The sequence below is a fragment of the Falco rusticolus genome, chromosome Z (assembly GCF_015220075.1).
Source record: "Falco rusticolus isolate bFalRus1 chromosome Z, bFalRus1.pri, whole genome shotgun sequence".
Taxonomy (NCBI): domain Eukaryota; kingdom Metazoa; phylum Chordata; class Aves; order Falconiformes; family Falconidae; genus Falco; species Falco rusticolus.
The window spans coordinates 57917576-57934007 of record NC_051210.1 but is presented as its reverse complement, the minus strand read 5'-3'; the positions used below and the strand labels follow the sequence as shown (position 1 = coordinate 57934007).

Genomic DNA, 16432 nt, shown 5'->3' with positions numbered 1-16432 from the left:
CTTCTGCACAGGGTCTGAAGTATTGACTTGTGGCTTCCAATAGTGTACAGTCTCTGCCCAAGAAGATGAAATGAATGAGCTAAAAATGTGTATGTATTTTTTTCTTCTTTAAAGGTGGAAGAGATGGTACAGAACCACATGACGTATTCCTTGCAAGATGTAGGAGGAGATGCCAATTGGCAGCTAGTGGTAGAAGAAGGAGAAATGAAGGTAAATGCTTGGGGTTTTGTGTAATTGATGTGAGATTATATGCTGTGAAGATGGATAATTTCACTCTGCCAGACTTGGCAGCGCTAGATTTATGGTTGGACATGATATCTGAAGGGTTTTTTTCCAACCTAAATGATTCTATGATTCTCTGGGAATACTATCACTCGGCAAGTTATGCTGTTAAAACTTCTGAGAATGGCATTCTTTCAAGTTAGGACTGGAGTCCACAAAGAGCTGTGGCTTTTATTTGTTCATACAAAATCCTGTCTAACTCTTGCAATAGCTTTGCCTTTGCAGATTACTTTCTCATTCTCTCCTACTTAAAACATGGTATCAAAATGATGTGTAAATTGAATGTACAAACATGTTAAGAGTAGCAAGTTACTGCATTGGCTGCTCTACTGTGCTTGTATGGATCCTTGTACATAGTGGTAAATAAAGTAGCTTAATTTTTGAGTAGGGAGTCAAAGTACTAGTATTTACATATTATGTGAATTGCTGTGTAAGAATGTCTGCAGTGGTAGTTACCAGGAACCGTGACATGGCAAATGGTTTGTGTGTTAGTCTTCTAGGTGGTTGTTTTTTTTAAAAAAACTGATGAAATTTAAACAATTAAAACATGAACAGTTCTGACAATTTCTATTCTACATTTCTTTCTTTATATTTGGCTATAGGTATACAGACGAGAGGTGGAAGAGAATGGAATAGTTCTAGATCCTTTGAAAGCAACCCATGCTGTTAAAGGGGTGACAGGGCATGAAGTTTGCCACTACTTCTGGAATGTCGATGTTCGTAATGACTGGGAAAGTAAGGAATGGGTTCTTAAGTTTTGCACGTTTATCAGCAAGGATATTGTTTATAACAATGACCTAACATCTTGCTTGGTTACTGATGGATTATTTTTTTCCCCCCTCCTCCTCTTTTAGCAACAATTGAAAATTTCCATGTTGTGGAAAATTTAGCTGATAACGCAATCATCATTTACCAGACACATAAGGTAATAACACTTCAGCCGTATGCATACCTTACTGAGACAGTCTGGGGCATATGTGTTCTAATCTTATTCTGAATACTTTCATGTCTTAATTTAAAATACTGTTCAGAACTGTTTCAGAACAAGTTCTGTATTAAACTGCAACTTCATCAATTTTTCAGACTTGTCTTGATAGCATATTTGGTTGTGCATGTGCCTGATAGAGCTTGTAATAACAAATGAGAATTGCTTTTAATCTCTTAAATATATCACTGTCAGAAAGGCAAGAGTCATCTAAAGCAAACGGAAACAGTAAATCAACACTTGACTACAAGGAAGAAACCTATACCACTGTATCATATGTTTTCATGAAATGATGCAAATTATTGCTGACCACAATTAGTTGACAAGCATATTTGCATTATGAGGTGGTATAATTGCTGGTTCAACATTTGTTCTTGTAATTTCATTATGTTCTTCCTCCCGCAGCCAGTTCTAGTGTAAATTTACTAAAAAGTTCCTTTGTATTATAACTCCACAACTGTAGCTTAAAGGCTCAAAAAAATTGGGAATGAAGTGTACAGATTCATCTTTAATCTTGCATGATTCCACGTATTAGTATACTCAAATATTAAACCACGTATTTTTCTTTGACAATTTTGTCAGTAATGCAGTTACCTTAAACTTCTGTATTGTAAGAGGACTCGTGATTTTAAGTAGACAGTTGTGTGAAGTGTATAGTGTTATAGTAACAGCTAGACTTTCTAACCCTATTGAGTGTCAGGAAAATGGCTCTTCTATATTTTCTTATTTTGTCAGACATTTTGCTTCTGAAACTCTCTTAGATAACACCAGTTTACCAAATCTATCTTACTGAAGTAGTAGCTTTTTGAAATAATACATGTCTTAAATATGTTTCTCCACCTCTCTCTGAAGACTTAAGTAACTGTGGATGCATCTACTTTATACTTAAATACTAGTTCAGTTTGTGTCTTACAAGTATTAACTAAAAAGTAAACCTCAGGTTGAGGGAACAGGAGGGGAACTGCCTCTTCCTGTTTGTCTGCTGAAAAAGTCATTGCAGCTTGGCTTTCTGTGTTTCAAAGGCCTTAAATTTTTAAAAATTAAGCATGGCCATATAACCTGATACTCCTCTGTACAACAGCTATATTCTGTTTCAGTTTTGAAAATGAAATAACTAACTTGAAGAAACTTTACTTAAATAATGTGATTAACCTGGTTTGCCTTGCTTGTGTTCTGCTTTTAAAGATAGTAAGTATTTAATTTGCAAAACTGGGAGAGTTTATATTCAGCTGTTTCTCTGCAGAGGGTGTGGCCAGCTTCTCAAAGGGATGTGCTATATTTGTCTGCCATCAGAAAGATACCAGCATTCAGTGAAAATGATCCTGAAACATGGATTGTGTGCAATTTCTCAGTGGAACATGACAGTGCTCCTGTAAGTGTTATTTTCATTCTGTCAAGTTCTGCTTTTAAGGTAATATTTTTCCATTACATGATAATGCGTGTGCAATACTAATGTGTGGGAGTTGAGGAGGCTGTGCAAAAACCTAGTTTATTTAAACTAGGTGATGCAGTGACCTGATGAGAGCATTCTGAGCCAAAAGCGTTCTTGCCTTACCTCAGCAGTTGGCAGACCTAAGGTGTTGCAGTAGAATACAAGCAAAATTTCTGGAGATTTGTGAACATCTTAAAGAATTGAGCTGATTTCATGTGGAATCAAATCAATAACTCTTACATATTGTCAGATACAGGAGTAGGTTTGTATAACTGTAGATGTGGAATCTGTTAAACCTCCATCTTGCAGTTCTGCCTTGCTTCTGTCAGGTAGTAGCAGTGAGTTATTTTCTGTGGAGTATTTCTGTGCTGATTGCTATGCCATAGCCAGCTTAGCAGGGAAAAGTGACTTAACTGGTATTTGTAAATGCTGATTCATTATTCTTTAAATGTTTCTCTACTCATTTGTCACAGTAATTGAAGTAATTCACTTGTAATACCTATTAAGCAAGCAGTAACCTGAGATTCAGGCATTTGAGTTCAACCCTTTCCCAGTTCACCATGTACCTTTCATTTCACACACTTGTTACATCCATGTAGTGCTAGAATGCACACTCTCAGAAACACAGCTTCCAAGGTGTCCTGGACTTCATAGTAGATTGAAATGTTAGCAGCTAAGTATGCTGGAACAAATTTAGAGACTTACAAATGTTTAATTTTTTTGGCAGCTGAACAATCGCTGTGTCCGTGCCAAAATAAATATAGCTATGATTTGTCAGACATTAGTAAGCCCACCAGAGGGGAACAAGGAAATAAGCAGGGACAACATCCTATGCAAGATTACATATGTAGCTAATGGTAAGTCTAAAATTTTTCAATATGACATTTGTGATGTAAGCTAATTCTGGGGAGCTGAATACTGGCAAAAAAAGCTTTGTGTACTTTTCTGTTACATTTACATATAGCGTCACACTTTCAGTCTTCATGTTCAAAAATACTTGAATTAATGTGCTACATGAATTAGAGAATGGATTCATTCATTCTGTGGCATGCTGGGAGGAATAAACGGAAATGGTGTGTAGCTCAGTCCTAAGTACAGACCCTTGGGGTGGAGGAGGGTGGGCAGAACTGTCTGCAACTGGGATGACTTGGCATAGCTTTTAGCTTCAGTAATAGTATGTCTTTTTCATGTATTGCTGTAATTTTTCCCCCCCCAATTCATCTTGTTAGGCTGAAAAGCTGCTGACAGTGAAGATACAGTTTGTACCCTCAGTGTTAGGGAAGAGCAAATATGAGGATGTTTGCAAGCTGTATAATCTAGCCTTTTTAACTGATAGTATCTTTAATATTGACTGAAAAGTTACTAAAGCCAAACTGTATTGTCACTGGCCCAGTATTTAGCAGTGTATTGTAGTATGAGCTACATACTTAATAGCTCCTCTCCTGCAGCTACGAAACACTTTGAGTAGTTCACCTGCTTATTACTTTTAACCACCTATTACATGGCTTACTGAGAGTCAAAGTCTGAAAAATTAGTTCCCTAAATCCTTGCCATATGAGTGATATGATCTGTGTTAAATCCTGTATAAATAATACTAAATAAATAACTAAATTATGGGGTAAGCTGCTTTGTTTCCTTTTTAGAAGTTTCCCGGTTACTTAAACACATTTTCGTTGATAAATTCTGAACTATGACTATATGTGAAGTGACAGCTTTTTCAGCAAAATACTTCCCCTGTGACTTGAAGCATAGTTCAGAATTCATTTGAATCTTAAGTGCTTTAAAAAATAGTTTGTAAGACAACAGCCATGTAGCAATTCCGCAGACAAATGCAGCAGTTACTGGAAAGTTAAGTTTGGCTTCTCTTTTCTTTGAAATAAGAAGTGACTTAAGTCTCGGTTTTCTGTTGTTTCTTGGAAGTACTTAAAGAATATCATCATCCATTTGGTATTCCCCAAAGACTCACAACACTCATGTTTAATGTTTTTTAAATAGTGGCATCATAGAATTGGACTAAGCTTAAGCTGTAAGGGCATAATAAATATTTGGTGATCGTTATTCTTCCCTCTTAATTCAGAAAGAGTTGCAGGAATAACGAACTTGAATTTTCTTTTCTAGCCTTTAGTGGATTTGCTGTATTTCAGTGTCTGTCTTCCTGTCTACTTCTAGTGAACCCAGGAGGATGGGCACCAGCATCAGTGTTACGGGCAGTGGCAAAACGAGAATACCCAAAATTCTTGAAGCGTTTTACATCATACGTGCAAGAGAAAACAGCAGGAAAGCCTATTTTATTCTAGTATTAGCAGGTATACATTAATTTTTTCGTTCTTCATTCACTTGTGTAAATTTAAGGTCAAACAGAAGTATTCCATCTAGAAATGTTTTATGATTGGCATAAATTTGGTGCTTAGTTTAAAACATTCATTAATTCATGTGTATTACTAGGATGAAAAATAAGGGCTCCACAAGTTACCAAGTATTAAGTTTTGTAGACTTTATTAGTTTATCTTATACGTTTTTGCACACGTCTTAATTTATGAAGAAGTATGAATAGATACTGTTCTTTCTCAGCTACCACAGGCATTTTACACTTGTTCTGAAAAGAACAGTGAAGTCTCTCTGGAGCCTTGTGATGTTTTAATATCTTAAATTCTTATAATTGCATATTTGATAGAATATTTTGATGGTCAAAGTATTCTTTTCTAATTTTTGTTAGTGTGGACTCTTGCTGCTTACTTCATTATGTGTAACTGGTATCAAACCATCAAATTCCATGTGGTAATTCTAGTATTACAGCATGATCTGAAAGTAAGTTTTTAATTGCTGCTTCTAGGCATGAGATAAGCTACCTCTATTTTTGGATTCTGTTTATGATGTCAGACTCCAAAAGTCTTACTTATTTGATCCCTCTGTAACAGGTAGCCCTGCAACGATTCACATTTTTCACTGTATATTGTTGGAGACCTAGTGTAGGTGAACCATTAAAAACATGGCCGTCACGAGCAAACAGTTCATTTGTGACCATAGCAGTGCTGATAGTATTTAAGGTGTTCAACAAGTTCTTGTTTTCCTCTTAGTGTTCAAACTTTTCAGTGCTGTATTTTTGTCTTTGCTTACCTGCAGCAATCCAAACAAGACTGGGTGAGCATTCCACGTTGGAGAAGTGACCATGCATAGAGCACTCCATGCTGGAACAAAGGATCTACAGTCTCTCTATGGCCCAAGTTCTAGGCTTTCTATACTGAAGTGAAGTGTTGCAACACCGTGGGGCTGAATATTTAACACTAGCTCTCTCCTGCTAACTTTTCTTGCTGAATCAGTGTGTAATTATAAGTACATGTATTGATAACATGTATATGGCTCTATTTTTATTTGCTTGCTTTAAAAGAACATGTACAACTTTGAATCAGCAACGTGAGTTACTGCTTTAATTTTAAACAAGTTGCAGAATTTCAGTCAGCCTTCCTAAGATATTCGCGCGGTTCTTGTGCATGTCTAAAAAGCACAAAAGACAAATGCACATATAGCATACTGTATGTGCTTTATATGCACAAAAATCTAGTGGTATTTTGGGGAGGATGAGGGGAGGGACTTCAGTAAAGCCCAGGTGACTTATTGGTAGGTTTTGTTTTGCTTTGTATAATCACAGTTCACTGCTGCTGGTTTCTATAATGAATCATCTTGTTACATAAAATGTCACTTAATACCTGAGGGCTGTCAATATCCTTACGACTTTGCCTTTTCTATTGTCTTACTCCTATGACGATCTCTAGTTCTGAAGGAGTAAGAGTGTGAAAAGCTTTATTTTTTCCAGATATATCTATATTTCTATTGTATTTTTTAGTTCTGTAATATGTGCTACAGAATTTTTGTTATTAAACATGATCCAGAAATACCTAGGAAGGTTCTGTATGAGAGGGCAAGAGACTCCTGAAAGCTAGAAGTCATCTGTCCATGCTGTATGTGGACTGCTTTCTTGCATGATATCCAGGGCTTTCCCAAAACTGTGAGAAGGTACACTATAGTAATTATTGAAGTAATATGAACTACATAAGGCAACATTCCCAGTCTAGAATGAGGATGAGTACATTATTTTCAGATCCTGCATGTGTTTTCCTCATCTTGATAAAGCCATGATATGAGGTTTATGTAGAAAGTTACTTGCCTCTTGATCAAAAACCTGTCAGAGCTATAAAAATGCATAGTCCTTATTGGAAAAGTTCCCTTTAGTTGCTGTGAGGATTTGAATGTCAGATATTTGCCTGCCTTTGATTCTGGAGATGCTCATTAGGAGAGGACTGTGGCAGACTGGTACTGGCTTTGAGGTCTTTTGTCCATGTCCCATAGCTGGAAACCCTTCAGAGATTGCTCAGTGTTTGACTAACCTGTGCTATCTCAAGAGAAGTTTGAGACATGTCTTTTTCAAAAGAAAGCCGAAAGTCTTATTTGATATAGTATGGTAGGTGCCTGAAAATAAATATAGTAACTCAGTGAAGATTTGGTAAATGATTAAATGTGATCTGCGCAGTGTTGAAAGACTTCAGTCTGTTCATCTTCTCTGTAGAGGTGAAATCATGCATAATACATGCATGCAGATTTCATGCTCCATATAACTCTTCCCTTTTTATTTGCCTTTCTCTATAATGGTGTGCATGGAATATGCCTTATTACAGAGTTACTCTGTTAATTCGAACATGTAGAAAAGTGCCTATATGGTAATGCTAGTAAGGCAAATAAGATGAAAATATGTACATGTTTACTCTATCACCAGTGAGCATTTTATATAGAGATGTTAAAAAAAAAAATCTTATACCTCAAATGTACTTCATCTTTTTACAATCAACCAAGCAATGGTACATTCCGCCATAGCCACTGATGGGAACTTTAAAAAAAAAAAATGAAATCCAAAATAGAAAGAAATTAACTCCTTATTTGCCATTTCTGGTAACTGTTGGAACACAGGCAAGTTTATTAATATAATTGGATAGCTTTATTCTATGAAGGTATGGAAAGTTTACAAAGCAGTATATAAATTTATATCATTAGTTGCATTTGCACTAAATGTGATGTACTTTTGTGATTTATTCTGTAAATAAAATTACACTACAGATACCATTTGTAAAGAATAGTGTTTACTTTTAGATAAAGGCACTGGTACTTCACTACAGCTAGCCCTGCCCCATCAATGTTGAGAGGCTTCTTTAAGAATATGGAAGGAGTTGCAAGATACAGAAATGGGTATTAATTGACCTCTTTATAAAAAAAATGAAGAAAAAAAAGACACTTCTCTGTAGGACTCTCAGATTGTCTGTGTGTAACTAGCCATTAGATTCTTCTGGAAGGGATCTTGCTATTATGGTTTTAAGACATTCAACCTGTCTCTCTTTTTGCCCATCACTCCAGTCACTGCTCTGTATCTGTGTGCTCTGAGTTCACTTTTTCCTGTTAATGGCTCAGTAGTATTTATACAGCTATGGTGGTCTTGGCAGAAGCAGCTCCTGACTCTAGACTGGATGTCTTTAGAAGCTGAACCAGTCTGAAGGGCTGAGAACGCAACAATCATCTCCATTAGATACCATTCTCTAAATATCTGTAGCCATTTGGATGCTGCCAAACTAGATCTGAAGGAAATGACTTGATGGAACTTGTATTAGGAATGAGGATGAGACTGTCATTGTTCTCCTGTCTGAGAACCTGAACATTCTTATTTTGACAAATTTATCTGTGAAAAATGTGATGCACTTTGGGGGGGGGGGGAAATTACCTTTTATTTAATTGGGCTGAGCTAGCTTATCTGAAGTTGTGCAGATTCTCTTTAATCAGATTGTCCACCTGTATTTTTGTCAAATTGTACAGATAACACTGTATTTGAATTGCCACTGTTCATCTACAGACTTAAAACATGAGTCATATTTTTGAGTACCTTGATTGTGTAGACTGTAACTGTTCTATAATAGCTTTATGATTCTAATGATAAGTTTCAAAAATTGAAAGAAGTTGGTTCTTCCATGTTACAATCACAAATCTAAAACAGTATTTAAAAGTTGAAAGTATTAAAAAAAATTAAGAAAAATCCTGGTTTGTAGTTACTATCAACTTTCAGTGCTTTAGAGAAACTTACTTAAAACATTATACTTCACAAATGATCTAAAAGTTGTTTATAATCTACATTATACTGTATGGAAAACATTTAACAGGAAAGCAGTTTGCTTTTATCACTGAGGTTACAGAGATGAAAAATTGAATGCCACATTAGTTTATATATAGAAAACCACATTTTGAGGCATGTTAAAAAAAATTTCCTGTACAATATAGTCTTAATATAGAGCACTTACAAAGTATTTCAGCTCTTGTCTTCGTTTGTACAGAATGAACGTCATCATCGAAGTTTCTGTGTGAAGAAGAGAGGTCCAAGACTGAGGAGTGCCAGAGGATAAACATGTGGCTTTTTCTGAAATACGAAGAATTTTTAAAAACAGAGATGAGTTTCTGTAGAGGAAGCTTTTTTTAATAGCTGAAATGGCTGGTGCCTAAGGTATCAACAGCAATCCTACCTTTATTTGTTATGGGGGGATTTCTATTTTTTGTGTAGTAATGAATAAAGCTGTAGAAACCTTACAAGTATGCAAGACTAGAGGAACAATTTGAAATAACATGGAGGCATCACTTGCGCAAAAAGAAGACTTACCAAAAGCTTAGTTGCACCGGGCCTCTGGTAATGTATTGCATCAAGTAACATAGTCCTGAGCCAAGACTTGCCCTGGAAGAATTCAGCTATTTTAGCTGGCACAAAGAAATCCCCCAAAATAAAATAAAAATAGTCACATGCTTGACCCATAAGTTATGTGTGTAATTTTTAAAAAATACATATTTTCCAGTAAGGAGAGATTTTGCTCTTCTGTAGCTGTCTGTGTAACTACAGTGTAATGTGACCCTAGATGCAGTGAAGGGTAAGTAGTTAGAGTTATGCCACGTAATTTGCCAGTGTGTATTATGAAGGGTATCACTATCCTTATCTTTAGTCTCCACCTATAAAAGCCAAGTTTCATAGTAGGAGAGAAGTGTATTTCGTCAGGTGCAGGAAGAGGATACACTTTCAGGCCACTAATGCTCAAAGTATCCATTTTAATTCAGCTCTAACCACAGCTGCAGTAAGCTTTTTTCCTTGCATGTGGATAACTGGCTAGCTGAAAAGGGTCACATAGACCTAGTCCCGCTGGCTGGACAAAAATGCACATCGCTCTCAGCCTATCTGAAGTAAAGCAAAATACACTGTCTTTGGCTGTCCTTGTTACACCGTAACAGGAAGATTTCGGTGGGAAAAGAATGATGCAGGTGGGAACAGATAACTACAGAAGAGAAAGTAGGGGCGGGCTTGGTATTTAGGCAACTAACCAATAATGAGCTTAACTTTTGTAATATGTATGAGCTAATTATAACAAGGCATAAAAGGTGACTGTAAGGGACAATAAACGAAGTCTGCTGATCACTCATATTGAGTGACTGTGTCTTCCCTCCGTCGCGACAAATGGTGCCCGAGCAGGGACCCTAGAGAGGGCTGAACCTGCGAGCCACGGTTCGACGGAGATTCGGGTACCGGTGCTGAAAGCAGCGCAGGAGGCGGAAGGGCACAGTCCCCGCGCCCGGGAGCACCTACAGAGGGTCCCGCCGGCCACGCGTCGCCGAAGTCTCGCAAAGGCTGCAACGGCGCTGACGAAGGCATGGAGGGACAAGCGACGTACGATTTGCTCATATGCTTTTTAGAAAAGCGGAGCGTTCGGGACATAGATTGTAACAAGGCATTACCCGGGTTATTAGCGTATGGGACAGCGTCCGGGACCCCCGCGGCAGCGGCGAGCGGCGGCGCGGCCCGGCAGGCCCCGTCCCGGCCGCGGTTTCTCTCCGAGGCGGCACCATCCCCCCCCCCCTCCGATCGGCGCCACGGCGGTGCAAGCGGCCAAGCGAGCTGACATCTGGCTGCCCCCAGAGGTCAATCGGGTCCTTTATATTCGGAACCTGCCCTATAAAATCACAGCGGAGGAAATGTATGATACATTTGGGAAATACGGACCTATTCGACAAATCAGAGTTGGAAACTCTCCTGAAACAAGAGGAACGGCTTAAGCTTCTCAAGGAAAAATACGGACTTGATTACAAACCCACCAAAAACAAACAAACAAACAAACAAACAAACAAACAAAAAGTGCTTCAGATGTCACCTAGAAGAAATGGGTTTCTGCTTTGAACTAGCAAACATCTCTGTGTTTAAAAAGAAGCCTTTTTGCCTCGATGGAGGTAATTTATTCTGTATTCTGTCTTTACGCTGTATTCTGAATGTGGAAATTGGTTGGGACTAGGAGGCTGGCTTAAAGGCATTTTGCAAACGGGATTATTATTTTTGATCATTACTGTAATAATAGTTTTTTGATCAAAACCAGCCAAAATTATTTGTAAGCATTAGGCATATCTGGAAGAGAATGCCTTTATTTGAATCAGCAGTTAAGGTGTAGTTTAGTCTGATGCTGTGGTTTTATCTGCTTCTGGTGAATTTTTGAAGTGATGAAATCAGAGATACTAAGAGTTATGAGGTAATAAGGTAATAATCTAAGTAAGGGTGCTGTCTTTTATGCCTACAAGTGCAATATGCTTTTATGTAGCAGAGAGAAACTTTGACAGTAATGTTGCTTGAGCGAGATGTGCATGTGACAACTTGGGAAAAGGGATATCACAACTGGAGTGCAACAGTGTTTCTATGTCTGGCAGAGTGAAATCTTTCAAGACCCGAGTTCAGACAGTCTAAAATAAATTGTTAGTATTCAGAAAACCCATCTTAAGCCTCTTTTGCTTACATAGTGTTATGGAAGTCAACTGCTATTGTAGAGAATTAATGATTTTTTAATACATATTAACAAATACTACTATTTTAACTTGAGGCAGTTGAGTGAGAAATACGTGTAGCATGTGAGGGAATGTCAGCGTAAATCGCACTTACATTAAGACTGCATTTTTAATCACTGTACTCGTTAAGATTCGATGATGCCATAAGGCTAAGGCCTTTTATCACAGATTGGTTCTGAACTAAAAGGTGTGTGCACATGTAGATATGCACATTTGTGTTATTTTCCTTAATTGGCTACAAAATAATATAATTAGGTTGGGGACTAGATCTTGGGAATTTGTCTATTATACTTCTGTTTGTTAAGGAGCGTGCATAACACACAGCACCCATGTAGGCTTGGCTTGTGGCATAGCTGTCAAATTTAGCATAGGCATTCAGACAGATAAGCAACGTACTCTTCTTGTGTGTATCACCCACAAGCCATTATGGCTTAGTGTGTAAATCTGTATGTAACTATTGAAAAATCCACTTATGAATGTATATAGCTTAGAACTAATTTCCCCCTTTGTTAATTCTTTGATATCAATGAGGTATTCTTCAGAAAATGTATGGACTGGTTGGTTGCATAAGGGCAGTTGTTATTTGGACAGAAAATTGTTAATGGTCAGGGATTTTCCACTAAAATATTTGCAAATATTCCTAGTCAAACATCAGTTTGGTTTCTTTTTGGGTTTTGAGCTTGCATTAGTCCATGTTCAGAACTTTAAAATTACCTTTGAATTTTTTAAACTTTTTATATCACTGGAACAGAAAGAGCATCTAAATTAAATCTTCAAGCTAACTTTATTTTTCAAGTATTTCAGGAATTATACTTCTGAACTGAGATTTTATAAGTTGGCTGTGTATTTTCCTGTGTTAAAACTCTGTTATTGAAAATGGTCAACCAAGCCTATGTCGCCCAAAATAAAAACAGGGGAATTGTGGATAACTGGCTAGCTGAAAAAGTTCACATAGACCTAGTCCAGCTGGCTGGACAAAAATGCACATCGCTCTCAGCTTATCTGAAGTAAAGCAAAATACACTGTCTTTGGCTGTCCTTGTTACACAGTAACAGGAAGATTTCGGTGGGAAAAGAATGTTGCAGGTGGGAACAGGTAACTACAGAAGAGAAACTAGGGGCGGGCTTGGTATTTAGGCAACTAACCAATAATGAGCTTAACTTTTGTCATATGTATGAGCTAATTATAACAAGGCATAAAAGGTGACTGTAAGGCACAATAAACGAAGTCTGCTGATCACTCATATTGAGTGACTGTGCCTTCCCTCCGTCGTGACACTTGCACACCTGTCTCATCTATGCATAGACTACAGCTAGACTTAGGAAGGCTGGTAATGTGGGCTGCTGCAATTTTGAAGGTTTAAACTAATCCTCTGTGAAAAGAACTATTTCAAGTGGTCATTTTTATTTTTGATAACTTCAATGAAGCAATAGTCAGACATACTGTCATCTGAAGTCTCATTGTGTTTGAGCTGGTGTGCCTGAAATCCCATGTGGGATTTTCCTGTCTTATCACCGCTATACTAGTATCAATGTTCTGTGATTTGTTTGCCCCTCCACTTAGAAAGAAACTTGGAAGGTAAATTACCTTGTGAGTTCCTTTCAGATGCAGTGGGAAGGACCTATGTGCTTAAGTGTTTTCTGTGTGTTCAAGGTACCTGAAAGTACCTACTGCTTGGAAAAGCTGGCATGCAACGTTCAACTTTTCTGATCCATTGGATTTCTCTCTAAATTTTGTGTCACAAGAAACAAGTCATGGATTGTGGAATTCTGTGGCAAGTGTCCAGTCTTGCAGTGGCAGGATATGACAACAGCCCTAAGGATTCCCACCTGCAGGGGTGGGACTGCAACTGAATCACGGAGCAACTCAGCACGCTCAGCTCTCAGGTACAGGCAGAGCTTTGGGCCCTGCTCATCGCCCCTGGCCCCGGGAAGTTATGCCCTGTGACAGCATACTAATAAATTACAGACTCAGAGGACCAGGGTAGTGTGCTGTCTGATGAGGGCAAGTCATGCCCGAGTATGAAAAGAATTGTAGGTGTGTCCATAAGCCTCCAGAAAATGTTTCCAATCTAGACAATGGGCAGTCACCCTTGTACCTCTTGGAAATCATTGTGATGCATCCAACATAAAGCACTGGCTGGAGAACACTGTTAAGTACTCTTGTTGTCCCCACACCCCCTATGCAGAGCCTGCATCAGTGGAACACTTGAGACACTGCACTCTGGCAGCACTAAGCCACTTGTCATGGCTTATCTCTTGCAAGCTCTGCCTTGAAAATGGAGCTGTTAACATAAAAGGCTTTTTTTGAAGTTTTTTGTGGGAGTGGTCTTGGCCCTTAGTTCTCATCTAGAGTTGTGTGGTGCTAAAGGGTGGCAATGTCTCTGACAAGGGTTTGGTAGGTTTTAGTAATGGGTAAAATAGTTGTGGTCTGTGAGAAATTTAAATAAGCTGCTTTGTTGTTTTTCTCAACCTTATTTTGTTTGAACTGTATTTGAAAACTCAAAACCAATTCAATTATCACTGAAATACAGAGAGGGTAACTAACCATCCTACTAATCAAGACAGGTGCTAAACAAATCTGTGCCGATTTTCAATACTGCTGTCAGGCGTGAGAAGTCAAACCCATGTAATTCACTGCTTTCTCATGACCTGACTGCCATACCCAATGTAAGTGAAAAAGATGGAACAGCGTTAAAAGCTTTGAAGGCTTTTGCAGTTCTAATGTTGCTGAATGGTTTGCCAACTCCAGCTTTGGTTCTATCAGACACTGTTTCATTCTGAAGTATCTTAAGCCCTAGCTGTTCTGTAACATGCAACTGCTTTACTATTCTGTTGTAAATGTGTAGACGTTCTTGTGCAGTTCCTGGGTTTATGCCTGTATCAAACAACACCTCCTGCATTAAAGGATAATCAATTTTATAAAGTTAATACAAAGGAAAAAATTTGGATGACTAGGTAGGATACATGAATTGTGCTTTAAAAAAAAAAAAGGCAAGCAGCACCAGGATGTGGGTACACATTAGGATGAATTCCAGTGTCTGATGGTTTTGGATTGTTAGGTAATATGCTTTCTAATGTGTATCTCCCCAACAGGAGAAGGAAAATGACCATTGTGAGCATTTACTGATGTTTTGAATGGTATTTATGCATCTCCCTTTTGTTCACATCCACAAGTGAAGGAAAAAAGCACTCTGTAATTGCAACTGCTAAAACTGATACACAGTCCTTTATTCCCTTCTTCCTACTTTAATTTGCCCTCAGGAGGCTTTCTAGAAAAATTAGTTAGTTTTTTTTTCCTAGAGTGTTCCCTCTTTAGGAACACTTAATAAAACCAATGCCTTCCCAGCTTTTTAATCACATAAGCCTTTTGGGGTCAATTTTTTCCAGGTGCACGAGAGGCTTCAGTTGCTCAGCAAAGTTCCTCATGTCATCAGAAACAATGTCCTGTCCTGCTGGCGCTACCACGTTTAGCTCCACCAGGTAGGAGAGGGAGAGTGGCTCAATGCTCTCCGTGTTCCCTGGCATTAGGATGCGGAAGATCTTGTACACCATGATCTTCATGATGCCCTTGCGGAACACGTGCCCTTTGGCCATGAACTCATGGTCCATGCGGAAGCCCATCTCCACCAGGAAGTCTGTCAGGTTGTCCGAAGTAGCAATGTCTACGCAGTTGCGCACCAGCGCGTGGCGATTCTTGTCACCTATTTCTGGCTGGCCCAGGTAGCGCAGGTGCCAGGGCATCCCGCTTTTGTCCATGGCCCGCCTCGCCCGCAGCACGAAGGGGCTGGCCTGCTGCCCCTTCAGCAGGAACACCATCTCGTGGTCCAGAAAGGTCTCCGGCTCCATGTTGTCGCACAGGCCGCGCAGGCGGTGCAGCAGGCTCTCCAGGCTCTGGTCCAGGATGCTCCCTGCAGCGGGCAGTGGCAGCAGCTCCGTCACCCGCTCCCCGCCCGCCCGCGTGGAGCCTTCCCCGCAGCGCAGGCCGCCGCAACCCCGCCCGCCCGCGCCGCCTCCCCCCCGCGCCCCCCCTCAGACCCAGCTCCCGAGGCTGCCCCCCGGCCGAGGCGGCGGCGGCAGGCAGGCCCGCGGCCGCCGGGCGCTCTGCGGAGCGGCGGACGGGAGCTGCCGGCCGGCCGGGCCGCCGCTTACCTTGGAGCAGGTACTCCATCATGTTGATGGTGCCGCCCGTGATGGGCATCATGGTGACGGGGGGCGCCTCCATGGTGCAGGCCGCGCCGTGCCGACCCGACTGCCGCGCCCGGGGCAGGCGGCGGAGGGAGGGGCGATGGGGCGGCCGGGGCGGCAGCGCCACCTCACGGCTCGGCGGTTCGCGCGGGCTGGCGACGGACGGCGGGGCGGGGGCGGGCGGGATGCGCGGCCCGCACCATGGAGGCGCCTCCTCTTACCGCGGGGACCTCGGGGACGGCGGACGGGACCGGCCGGGCGGTGTCACCGCTGCTTCAGCCCAGCCGTGGGTGGGGGGCGGCCTGCCCGGGCGGCGGGGGCCGACCCCTCGTCAGTGGGAGCCGCAGCGCCGCGCCGCCCCTCAGGCTGCCTGCGCAGCGGAAGGTGGACGCGGGAAACCGCCTGCGGCCCTTCTCGGAGCGGCGCCGGTGCGAGCGCGGCTGAGGGCGCCGGCCCGCGGGAGGGCGCGGCAGCAGTGCGGGGGCCGTCGGGGCCGCCCGCGGCAGAACGAACAGTTACCGGCGCGAAAGGGAGCGGTGGCCCGGCCCCGCCCGTCGGCCTCTCCTCGGGACGCGGCGTTTTGCACCGTTTCTAGACAGAGAAGCCTCCGTTTTCAAGAAGTGGCAGAAATGCCCCGTATATATCGTT

General features: G+C 40.9%; 2 protein-coding genes across 3 annotated transcripts in view; one reads left to right on the top strand and one right to left on the bottom strand.

Moving 5' to 3' along the window:
* Positions 1-9040, top strand: part of CERT1 (ceramide transporter 1) — an 80571-nt gene extending 71531 nt beyond the window's left edge. For both annotated transcript variants that reach the window (XM_037373238.1, XM_037373237.1), the window contains 7 exons: positions 115-210; positions 885-1017; positions 1137-1207; positions 2511-2639; positions 3427-3556; positions 4869-5005; positions 5823-9040. In XM_037373238.1, the coding sequence (XP_037229135.1) occupies positions 115-210; positions 885-1017; positions 1137-1207; positions 2511-2639; positions 3427-3556; positions 4869-4996 (687 nt within the window). In that variant the 3' untranslated portion in view covers positions 4997-5005; positions 5823-9040. The remainder of the gene's footprint in view (positions 1-114; positions 211-884; positions 1018-1136; positions 1208-2510; positions 2640-3426; positions 3557-4868; positions 5006-5822) is intronic.
* A 5756-nt stretch (positions 9041-14796) lies between these two features.
* On the bottom strand, positions 14797-15893 carry MED18 (mediator complex subunit 18). Its single transcript, XM_037374431.1, has 2 exons — positions 15749-15893; positions 14797-15507 (listed from the first exon to the last, which is right to left on the bottom strand). The coding sequence occupies exons 1-2, from the start codon at positions 15819-15821 to the stop codon at positions 14954-14956; spliced, it is 627 nt and encodes a 208-aa protein (XP_037230328.1). The 5' UTR covers positions 15822-15893; the 3' UTR covers positions 14797-14953.
* Between the last annotated feature and the right edge of the window lie 539 nt (positions 15894-16432).